Source organism: Eschrichtius robustus, chromosome 12, assembly GCF_028021215.1.
Source record: "Eschrichtius robustus isolate mEscRob2 chromosome 12, mEscRob2.pri, whole genome shotgun sequence".
Classification (NCBI taxonomy): Eukaryota; Metazoa; Chordata; class Mammalia; order Artiodactyla; family Eschrichtiidae; genus Eschrichtius; species Eschrichtius robustus.
The window spans coordinates 41,582,393-41,594,163 of NC_090835.1; the positions used below are offsets into that span (position 1 = coordinate 41,582,393).

General features: G+C 43.5%; 1 protein-coding gene across 1 annotated transcript; it reads right to left on the bottom strand.

The window, feature by feature from the left end:
- Positions 1–5,008: 5,008 nt before the first annotated feature.
- FAM240A (family with sequence similarity 240 member A) lies at positions 5,009–9,308 on the bottom strand. The gene is made up of 2 exons (XM_068559443.1): positions 9,160–9,308; positions 5,009–5,111 (listed from the first exon to the last, which is right to left on the bottom strand). The coding sequence occupies exons 1-2, from the start codon at positions 9,300–9,302 to the stop codon at positions 5,009–5,011; spliced, it is 246 nt and encodes an 81-aa protein (XP_068415544.1). The 5' UTR covers positions 9,303–9,308.
- Between the last annotated feature and the right edge of the window lie 2,463 nt (positions 9,309–11,771).

The window sequence follows — 11,771 nt, forward strand, 5'->3', positions numbered from 1 at the left end:
GGCTTTCAATTTCTCCACATCCTCACCAACACTTCTTTTTTTTTTTTTTTTTAATATTTCAGCTTACTTTTTTTTTTTTTTTTTTTAACTTTGGGTTTATTTATTTTATTTATTTATTTATTTATGGCTGTGTTGGGTCTTCGTTTCTGTGCGAGGGCTTTCTCTAGTTGTGGCAAGTGGGGGCCACTCTTCATCGCGGTGCGCGGGCCTCTCATTATCGCGGCCTCTCTTGTTGCGGAGCACAGGCTCCAGACGCGCAGGCTCAGTAATTGTGGCTCACGGGCCTAGTTGCTCCGCGGCATGTGGGATCTTCCCAGACCAGGGCTCGAACCTGTGTCCCCTGCATTGGCAGGCAGATTCTCAACCACTGCGCCACCAGGGAAGCCCCCCAACACTTCTTATTTTCTGTTTTTTTTGATAGTAGCCATCTTATGGGTGTGAGGTGGTATCTCATTGTAATTTTGATTTGCATTTCCCTAATGATTAATGACGTTGAGCACATTTTCACATGCTTATTGGCCACTTGCATATTTTCTTTGGAGATTTCTATTGAATTTCTACTTAAATATGTCTACTCAAATCCATTACCCATTTTTGAATTAAGTTGTTTATTTTTTGTTGAGTTCTAGGAGTTCTGTATATGTTCTAGTTATGAATCCCTTATCAGATATATGATTTGTAAATGATTTCTCCCATCACATGGGTTGCCTTTTCACTCTGTCGATTGTGTCCTTTGATGTAGAGAAGTTTTTAATTTTGATGTAGTCCAATTTATCTATTTTTATTTGTTAGGATATCCAAGTCAAATCCAAGAAATCATTGTCAAATTCAATGTCATAAAGTTTCCCCCTGTTTTCTTCTAAGATTTTTATAGTTTTAGCCCTTATGTTTAGGTCTTTGATCCATTTTGAGTTTATTTTTGTAAATGGTATAAGGTATGTGTCCAACTTCATTCTTTTCCATGTGGGTATCCAGTTTTCCCAGCACCATTTGCTGAAAAGACTGTCCTTTCCCTATTGAATGGTCTTCCCACCCTTGTTGAAAATCATCTGACCACATATGCAAGAGTTTATTTCTTGGCTCTCTATTCTATTCCATTGGCCTATGTGTCCAGTACCACATTGTTTTGATTATTTTAGCTTTGTAGAAAGTTTTGAAATCAGCAAGTATGAGAACTCCAACTTTCTTCTTCTTTTCCAAGATTGTTTTGGTTATTTGGAGTTCCTTGAGATTCCATGTGAGTTTTAGGGCAGGTTTTTCTATTTCTGTAAAAATCACCATTGGGATTTTGATAGGATTGCATTGAATCTGTAGATTGCTATGGGTGGTATTGACATCTTAACAATATTAAATTTTCCAATCCGTAAACATGGGATGTCTTTCCATTTACTTGCATCTTCTTTAATTTCCTTCAGCAGTGTTTTGTAGTTTTCAGTGTACAAGTCTTTTGCCTCTTTGGTTAATTCCTAAGTATTTTATTCTTTTTGATGCTATTACAAATGGAATTTTTTTCATAATCTTTTTCAGATATTTCATTGTTGGTGTATTAGAAATGCAACTAATACGTTTTGTTTTGTGTGTTTATTTTGTATCCTGCAACTTTTCTGAATTCATTTGTTATTAGTTCTAACAGTTTCTTTTGTATGTGTATGTAATCTTTAGGGTTATCTGTATATAAGATCATGTCACCTGTGAACAGAGATAAACCTTTTATTTTCTTTTTCTTGCCTAATTGCTCTGGCTAGACGTCCAGTACTATGTTGAATAGAAGTGGTGAAAGTGGACATCCTCTTCTTTTGGGACTCCAGTGACACAAATTTAAGATCTTCTCTTATTGTCCCACAGGTCCTGACACTCTTTCTTCTTTTTTTTTTAAAGAAAACTATTTTCTCTTTCTCATTCAAATTAGATAATTTTATTAACTATCTGAAACTTCACTGATCCTTTTTTCTGTATTTTCCATTTTGCTGTTGAGCTCATCCAGTGTTATTTTTGTTGTCTGTTTGTTTACTTTGGTTATTGTAGCATTCATTTCTAGAAGTTCCATTCGATTTTTCTTTATATCTTTTGTTTCTTTGCTGATATTTTTACTTTTTCTGTTTGCTTAAAGAGTGCTTGTAGTTGCTTGTTGAAGCATTTATATAACTGCTTTAAAATCCTTGTCATATAATTTCAACCCCTGTGTCATCTCAGTGCTAAGTGTCTGTTGATTATCCTTTCTCATTTGAGTTGAGATTTTCTTGGCTTTTGGTATGAGTCATTTTGGACTGTATCCTGGACATTTTGAGTACAAGGCTAGGAGACTCTCCTTTTTATGTATCTATTTTAGTAGGCAGTCAATCTGTTTATGTTAAGAACGCATGTCCTGGCCCACTTTCGTGGGCTACACTTTAAATGTCAATTACTTTTCAAAGCCTTTGCTTTTGTGGTCTGTTGCTTGTGTGCTACCCAGAGGCCAGTTTGAAACCTATGGAATTCCACACCATAGTTCAGCTCTCAAAGTTTTTGCTGTTTGAGCCTGGTCAATTTTATAAATGGGATGTGTCCAGGACTTGATACATAGTTTGAAAGCATCCCATTCTGCTATGGACTGAATTGTGTCCTCCCTGCCCCTCAAACCCTACCCTGCCCCAAATTTATATGCTGAAGCCCTAACCCTTCATGTGATGGTATTTGGAAATGAGGCCTTTGGGGGGTAATTAGGTTTAGATAAGGTCATGCAGGTGGGGCCCTTGTGATGGGATTAGTGTCCTTATAAGAAGAGACGCCAGAGAGCTTGTTCTCTCTGTCCCTCTCTCCCCCTCTCCCTCTCTCCCTTTCTCTCTGTCTCTCCTCATGCCATGTGAGGACACAGTGAGAAGCGGCCATCTACAAGACAGGAAAGAGCTCTCACCAGAAACCGACCATGCTGCCACTTTGATCTTTGACCTCAAGCCTCTAGTATTGTGAGAAAAGGCACTCATGCTTCTCTCCCTGTCTCTTTCCCCCCCAGTCCCTGCTGCCAGGGCACTGAGGACCTTCTTCTTCTGTGGGCCTTCTTACCTCTTGGGAGGCATCTGCAGAACCTCCTGGCTGGCCTTCCCACCTTTGTCCTCCCATCTTTCTGTGCAAAGTAATCATCCTGAACCATGGCCACTGTGGCTCTCCCCTGGCCAACACCCTACAGTGGCTTCCTGTGCCCTTGGGAAAAGCTCATACTCTCAGCCAGCAAGGCCCTGAATGCTGATTTCTGCAGATTCAGCTCTTGCTACACCTTCTCCTCACTCCCATTCTAGCTTAGCTAAATGTATTCCCTCAAGGCACCCAGGACCTGAGCCCTGAATCTTGCCTTCACTGGATCATGCTTACTTGGGTTTAACTACCCTGTTCTTAAGAAGCCCTCCCTAGACCAGAATGGGTCCCCATATCAGGTGGGCACCTTTGCCTGCTGTGGCTCCCAGTGCTATTTAGTCCCTCACACTTATTGCCTTGGCTTTTCTGCCATCTTCCCTAGACTGTAGCCTCCAGAGTCATCACTTCTGATTTACTCTGCTGTATTTGGTCATACAGCACAGTGCCAGGTATGCGGTGAATGAATTAATGCACAACGAATCTTCACAGGCATTATCTGCCTCACTTGACTGCATTTAGATTCCAGCAGCAGCGTTTTGCAGTTCATGATGGTAGGCCTTTTCTTCTGAGAGCCTCTCAGCCTGAAAGCTCTGTCTTTTCTTCTCCTTCTATTTAATTCCTATTTCCCTCTTATACCCAACAAAAATTCCTCTTTCATCAATCTCAAATGAACCCAGCTGGGATTCATGGTTTATTAGTTGAATTGAATCCCAGGTTGAATGAGAGACCATAGCAGGAAGGAGGGCTCTAAGCCCTGTTTCCTGGATCATATAAGTGTGGAACCTGAGGAAATGCTCCCCCAACTCTTCTTGCCTCCTAGTGGCTCCCATCTGGGCTCCCTGGGGATGTGGATGGAAGCACCTTAGGGCACATCAGGGCATTTAGAGGACTGGAACACCACACTTGCTCTGTTCAGAATTGCCTCTGCCTTGCTCTCTGTGTCTCCTGGTAACACTGCCCCTTGAATATGTAAGGCTTTGCAGGCACTGCCTACAACCATCAAGTACTTTACAGCATGTATCTCTCTGCTCCTTTGCCCTGGTTGGGAAATGTTGCACCAGGCCTAGTTACAGTTTGCACTTTTAGAAGCAGCAACCCTGTATGGGGACCTGAGAGATTGCTGGGCAGTGACAATGATATTTCAAAGTCCAGAATCTACGTGACAAGCACTTTGTTGGGGTGGCCAGATATACTTTAGCTGAGCTGACAGAGAGCCAACCAGTGCCAGCATGTGGAGATTTAAAAGAAAGCAACAAAATGAAGAGCGCGTATACCAGTGATGGCATGGCAACCAAGTTTTATTAAAATTATCCCGATCTTATTGAATGGTTCTACGTAAACATGTTTTTGAATAAGCCTATTAAATTCACGTGGAGAAAAATAATATTAGATCAGTTAATTTGCAAACCTTATTTTAATGACTATTTACAATATTTTTATTTCTGCAGATAGGTGCATTTCTCTTCTCATAAAGAGAAAACAAGAGAAAGGATTACATGGTGCTGTTTCCTAGGAGAAATGTGGAGCAAAACTAATGTGCGATGTTTAAAGTATGACCGTGAAAATCATCCCCCCTCATGTGCTTAGAATTTCAAATATCGGGATTTCAAAATTAGAAGATAATTGTATGGAAATAAAGTATGCTGCATGGAGCTTTGCTGTTAGATAATCTCGTCTTTAGACATGTTGGGGATAATATTCTGGTCCCCACGCAGAGAGGACTGCCTTGGCTAATAATCCCCACTCAGCAGTGGGGAAGGATTCACAGGTAAATCCCCACAGGATTTACAGGTGGGGGAAACAATAGTATGGGATCTGTATGGTGTAGCAAAGGGACTCAGGGATTTGCACTGGCTTGTCCTGGCAGAGTGACCTCCGTGCTTTGTATCCTCTTGTGTCAGTGAAGCTCTTGGCCAACATTGGCCCGCTTTTCTGTCTCATCTGAATTGTTCTGTAGTCTCAGCTTTGTTTCCAGTTTCTGCTTCCATTCTTCTCTGAGCCTGAAAATACAAACAAAATATACACAAACGGAGTATTCATCTCCATGGTTTTTGGTTCAGGGAAGCTTCCTTCCTTTTTATTCTGAAGGTGTCTGTGTGTGCATGTGTGTGCATGCATGTGTTCAGGTTTTAAAAGGTGTGCAGAAGACTTGCAAATTTAAATATATACATATTTGAACTCTCACTTCTGTTTGAGCACTATTCTAGTCTTAATTCTCTGAAATTTCCCTTGAAAGTGCAATATCTTTAAAGTACAGGAGGGGGAAAAAAACCTTAAATCTAGAATTATTTACCCAGCAAAGCTATCTTTCAAAAACAGAGGTGAGATAAAGTTGTTTTCAGATATGCAAAAACTGGAAGAACTCACTACCAGCAGACTGTCACATATGACATGTTAAAGGAAGTCCTTCAAGCAGATGGAAAAATGACACCACATGGAAATCTGCACAGTGGAATGAAGAGCACCTGGAAAGACATCTGTGTGTGTGCATATTAATACTTTTTTTTTCTTACTATTTAAATCTCTTTAAAAGATAGTCAGTGGTTCATGGGAATTCCCTGGCGGTCCAGTGGTTGGGACTCTGCGCTCCCACTGCAGGGGGCACGAGTTCTATCCCTGGTCAGTGAACTAGGATCCCTCAAGCCGCACGGCACAGCCAAAAAAAAAGATAATCAGTTCAAAGCAAAACTGTTAATGATGTAATATGGCGTTTATAACATATGTGGAAGTCAAATTGTACTTTGTATAATAACACAAAGACCAGGAGTGGAGAGATGGGACTATATGATTGTAAGGTTCTTACCCTCTACAGGAAATAATGTATCACTTGAAGGTAGACAGTGATAAGTTAAAGATGTATATGTAAATGTGAAAGCAACCACTAAAATAACACACAGAGATATAGTTAAAAAGCCAAAAGAGGAGATAAAATGGAGTCATAAAAAATATTTAATTCAAAAGTAGGCAGAAAAAGAAAGGGAATAAATAACTGTTGAGAGAAACGGGTGACAAATAACAAGATGGTAGATTTAAACCCAATCATACCAATTAATGTTAATGACATAAGTAATCCCATTGAAATGCAAAGGTTGACAGATTGCATTAAAATATATCCAAATATATGCTTGCCTATAAGAAACTCATTTTAAATATGAAGACACAAATAGGTTAAAAGTAAAAAGATGGGGCTTCCCTGGTGCCGCAGTGGTTGAGAATCTGCCTGCCAATGCAGGGGACACGGGTTTGAGCCCTGGTCTGGGAAGATCCCACATGCCGCGGAGCAACTAGGCCCGTGAGCCACAACTGCTGAGCCTGCGCGTCTGGAGCCTGTGCTCCGCGACAAGAGAGGCCGCGATAGTGAGAGGCCCGCGCACCGCGATGAAGAGTGGCCCCCACTTGCCACAACTAGAGAAAGCCCTCGCACAGAAACAAAGACCCAACACAGCCATAAATTTAAAAAAAAAAAAAAAATTAATTAAAAAAAAAAAAAAGTAAAAAGATGGAAAAATATCCCATCTTAACCCTAATCAACGAAGGCTGGAGTGGTAATATTAACAACAGACAAGGTAGAGTTCATAGCAAAGAATATTACCAAAGAGAAAGAGGGTTGTTTTGTCATAAAAGGTTTAATTCATCAAGAGTATATAATAATCCTAAACATTAATGTACCTAATACAGAGCTTCAAAATACATGAAACAAAATGTGACAGATCTGTAAGGAGAAATAGACAAATCTGCAAATCTTCAGTACCCATATTTCAACCATCAGTAAAACAGACAAGAAATCAGTAAGGATATAGTTGAACAACACTGTCAACCTACTGCTCCCCACTAATTAAAGGCAGTAACTCCCCAACATCCCTCTTCTGTCAGTGTTTGTTTCTCTATGATAAAAATAACAAGGAGGAAACTGAGGCACAGGGAGACTTGCTACGCATCCGGAGGGCTCTTCCTTTAGCATCTTGCTTCTGCTATATTCAATCCTGGATTAAGTGGGAGTGTGGAGGAGGCAGGGGGCCTGACATTTGTGAGCACTGACCTTGGGCCCTGCCCCATGCTGGGTGCTTTAGGCACATTTTCTTTTTTTTTTTTTTAAGATTTTTTTGATGTGGACCATTTTTAAAGTCTTTATTGAATTTGTTACAATATTGGTTTTGTTTTATGTTTTGGTTTTTTGGGCACGAGGCATGTGGGATCTTAGCTCCCGGACCAGGGATCAAACCCGCACCCCCTGCATTGGAAGGCAAAGTCTTAACCAGTGGACCATCAGGGAAGTCTCTAGGCACATTTTCTTATTCAAGCCTCAGAACAACCTAATGAACCAGAACTGTCTTCTACAATTTATGAAGGGACAACGTGGAGTAGTGGTGAGGAGCAGAGACCCTCTGGAGCCAGACTACCCAGGTTCAGATTAGAAGAGGCAGGAGAAGGATAAATAAGAAGTTAGAGTCTTGCGACCCCACCAACCAGAAAGTGTCTTTCCTGCAGTCTTTTTTATGTGCATGGAGAGATCCTGCACACATATATTTTAATGTTTTAATAAACCACAGTTTGTTTCAGAGCCTAGTTTATTCACCCCTTGGCTTACTCCTTGCTTAGAGACAAGGTTTTTGCATCTTCCGCAGGTCAGCTTCACTCCACCTGAGGCCTTCTGTGTACTGCCCCGGGGGACACACACGTGGCACAGGCCTCAGTGTGGCCTCTGGTGTGCAGCATGCTGAATGGCCTGGTGTCAGGGGAGGAAGATGGCAGGGACTCCCCAGATGACTGGCCACCTGACTCAGCTTCTCTGAGAATCCCTGGACAAGATGCCCTAACACAACGCCTCAGCAGGTAGGACAGTCTGCTTTTTCTTGCCTGTGGCCAGGAATATGGCTGAGCAGGTCTCTGCATGTGGAAGAGACTGGGTTCGCCTCTAGGGCTCAGGACGGGGTTTTGGAAGGTAACAGTGAATTTAACTCTTGTGAGTTCACGCATGTTCTCAGCCCAGCAACCATGGACTGACAGTATGGGGTCATGGGCCCTGCCGTTGGGCCAGCACACACCTGCCCCACCAGCAACTGGCCACACACTAGCTGTGGTCTTAGTGAACAGACAGTGGCTGAGCTGTTCCCTATGAGGGGGTAGACGACCCGGCCTGTCCTTCCCTGTGTCCTGTGGGTGACCCCCTGCAGTCATCGAGAGGCAGTATGTGTGAGGGTGGTGAGGTGCCACTGTTTCCAGAGACAGCAACCCTGGTCTGCTCACGTGAGTTACTGCTCTCCACTCGACTTGCTTGGCTAGAACAGGGATGCACACCAGAGGGCTGAGAGCCCATTGGCCCTCCTCCTAGAACACGCAGGACATCCTGTGTCTTTACCCAAACGAGCACTGAGAATTAATTGGTCATTGTCTCCTTTGCTTGATTGCTCTTCACGGATACATCTGCTGATCTGCTCCCCAAATTTAGTGTAACCCTCACACACTAGAAATGGTGACAGAGAGGAGAGATTTTTCTGTTTATACAGATAAGAACTAGAGTGTACATTTGTTAACTTAGAAGAATTTATTATTATTTATTTATTTATTTATTTATTTATTTATTTATTTATTGCTGTCGCGCGGCATGTGGGATCTCAGTTCCCCCACCAGGGATTGAACCTGCACCCCCTGCAGTGGAAACACGGAGTCACCGGGGAAGTCCTAAAGAACTTTTAAAATTACTGCCCATAACCATAGATGGTGACAGGACCATATGCATGGAAAATCAAAATAATTATGTCCTTTAGGATGCCCATCTGACATTCTTCTGGGGAAATCAATTTTGCTTTTAAAAGACAGACAAGTAAGGGTGGGTATGATGTGTCCATGTGGGTTCATGGATTGTAACAGATGCACCTCTCTGGTGGGGCATGTTGCTGGTAGGGGAGGCTGTGTATGGCAGGGAGGGGGTGTATGAAAGCTCTCTACTTTCTGCTCAGTTTTTCTGTGAACCTAAAGCTGCCCTAAAAATTAAAGTCTATTTTTAAAAATTAATTATCAATAATAAAAAATAGACAAGCCACATACTTTCCCAGTGCACTTCTTCCCAGGCGATGCTCTTCTGATTCTCGGTAATAAGTCTGTTTGCCAATTTCTCTTTCCCAGAAGCGTTTGAGCTCGTGACAGGTGTTCCGGCAGAAGACCTCCCGGCGGGCGTACTGATTGTTCATCCCCTGAAAAAGAAAATACCAGTCGAACCCCCGTAGAACACGTTCTCTTGGACTCTGGAAGGTACAGACCCTGCTATTTACCTGAGGGAGACCCAGGTCAGGCACAGAACCTCATGGGGGGATACACTGGTTTGTTGACAGGATCCAGGGTTGTGAAGGCAGAAGCTCCCTGCTGGAGCCTGGCTTGTCACAGGCACCTAGCAAATATCTCTGTCCTTCCTTCCTCCTTACAGATGAACGGCCCCTCAGCTTTTTATCAGCAAGTAGTGTGTGACAGGCATTTTATGCCTTTAGTTATCACCACATCCCCATGAGTCAACATTCCCTTCCTCATTTTATAGGTGAGACATTTGAGGAGTGATAGAATTTGCTTGTGGTCCCACAACTGTAACTGGCAGAAGGCAGGCTTCACACTTCTGAATGTTTTCAAGCCCTTTACTAAAGAGGTTTGTCACAGAAAATGGTCCCAACATCTGACACAACCGAGCAAGCAGCTTTGAGGTTTGTGCGTGCCTGTGTGTGTGCACACGCTTGTGTGTGAAATCATACATATCAGATACTCAAAAATGCTCACTTTTTTACATGGAGAAACCCCTGCCCAACTCCTAGACCTTGGTTGGTCTAGCAGACAGGTCAAAAGCAGGGGCTGGAGGGTGAGAGTGGGTGCGGGGAAAGGAGTTAGTGGGCTACTGGAAATGTCCAGGGAGGAGCTATGACCAGGTGGTAGAGGCAAGGGTAATGAAGGCATTCTGGAGGTGGTCAGCGCCATGTGGTAAAAAAAGGTGAGGGATGTCAGTGGAGCTGCACTGGCTGTGCCTGTGCAAAGATGGGCAACCAGAGGAGGAGGGCCGTGCAGAGTGACCTTGAGCAGTGCTGGACAGAGTTTGAGTTGCCTGGGCGCTAACATCCAAGGGGAAGTACTGAAGGGGCGTCTGGACACCTGGGTCTGGAATCAGCATGAAGGTCTGGATCACAGCTCGCCCAGAGGGACTGACAAGGGCAGGGTGGAAGCGGAGAGGGGTTTGAAGCCAGACATTCACTGCAGACCTATTTGTCCATTAACTTGATGCACCTTCTGTTTGACAATAAGTTCTCCAGGCCTCAGACTCCTCATCTTTAAAATTTCTCTGAAGATTAAATTTGATCATGAATATTCAATTGTTTCTCAGTTCATAAAGTTTTGAATAAATATAACTTTTGTAGTTCTAAAACCTCAAACTGTATAGGACATAGTGTAATAATTAACAATAAGTAATTATCACAACCTCCCCCAACTTTCTTTCTATAGACATGAAATAATTCTACTTCTCTTCTCTTTTCTTTCTGGATCAGTGTCTGTTGACCTTGGCTGACCTTGGAATCACTTGGGGAGCTTTACAAAAAACAAATGCCAGTCCCCAGGGAGTCTGATTTCATCAGCCTGGGATGTGGCCTGGGTGTCAGGATTTTTAAAAGCGCCCCCTGTGATTCTAATGTGCAGCCAAGGTGAGAACTCGGTCTTTGATCCTGTCCTCTTATGCGATGGTCACGTCTGGGTCAGAGCTGGCCCCAGGGATGCTGAGGTAGTGAGGGCTGAGCATAGGGAGGTCACAGCAACAGCCATCTTGCAAGGTAAGCACTATTCTGCAGGTAAGAAAGTTGAGTAGCAATTTGGCTTTATCGAGGTCATACAGCTGGTAAGTGGGGCAGCTGTCGTACTCAGGGCCCAGGCCCCATCCACTGCCCCCAACTGTCCCCTAGGGAGGAGGAAAGTGACTTTCTTATCCCCTGGAAGTGCTCAGTGATCTCATACTTTCCTGGCAAAAGAGCAGAGATCCAACTGACCTTGCAGTAAGCCCCCAGAGTTTTTAGGAAATGTGATTATCCTATGTTTTATTTAAATATATTAAAGCATGTACTGGTGCTCAATAAATATTTGTTGAATTGAATAAATGCCCCCCTCCCCGTCTCCAAGTTATCTTTATCCTGAAGAGCTGGCCTGGAAGTGGCAGTGATCCCTGTGGCAGTGCTTCAGGCATTGAGGGAAAGTCTGTGGGGCCAGTGAGGGGCACCCTGGAGTCACCTGGCCTGGTCTGAGGGCTTCGGGGTGCTTCCTCAGGGCAGGGACACGCAGGATGAGTGGGTAGGAGCACCCAGGGTGCAGGAAGTGGACTGTGCAGAGGCCTGTGGTGGGAGCCCCGCAGAACCAGAGTGACAGAAGCAGATGGGGTGGCCTGGGGTCGAGGTGAGGGAGGGAACTGACTGCAAAGGGGCCTGGGGAGCCTTTTAAGCTTGTGGAAATGTTCTGTATCTTGCTTCTCATGATGGTTAAACAACTGTATACAATTGTCAAAACTTATCAAACTGTACATCTAAAGCAGGTGGATTTTATTACACACAAGTTACGCCTAAATAAACGTAGGAAGGGACTTCCCTGGTGGTCCAGTGGGTAAGACTCCGTGCTCCCAATGCAGGGGACCTGGGTTCGAT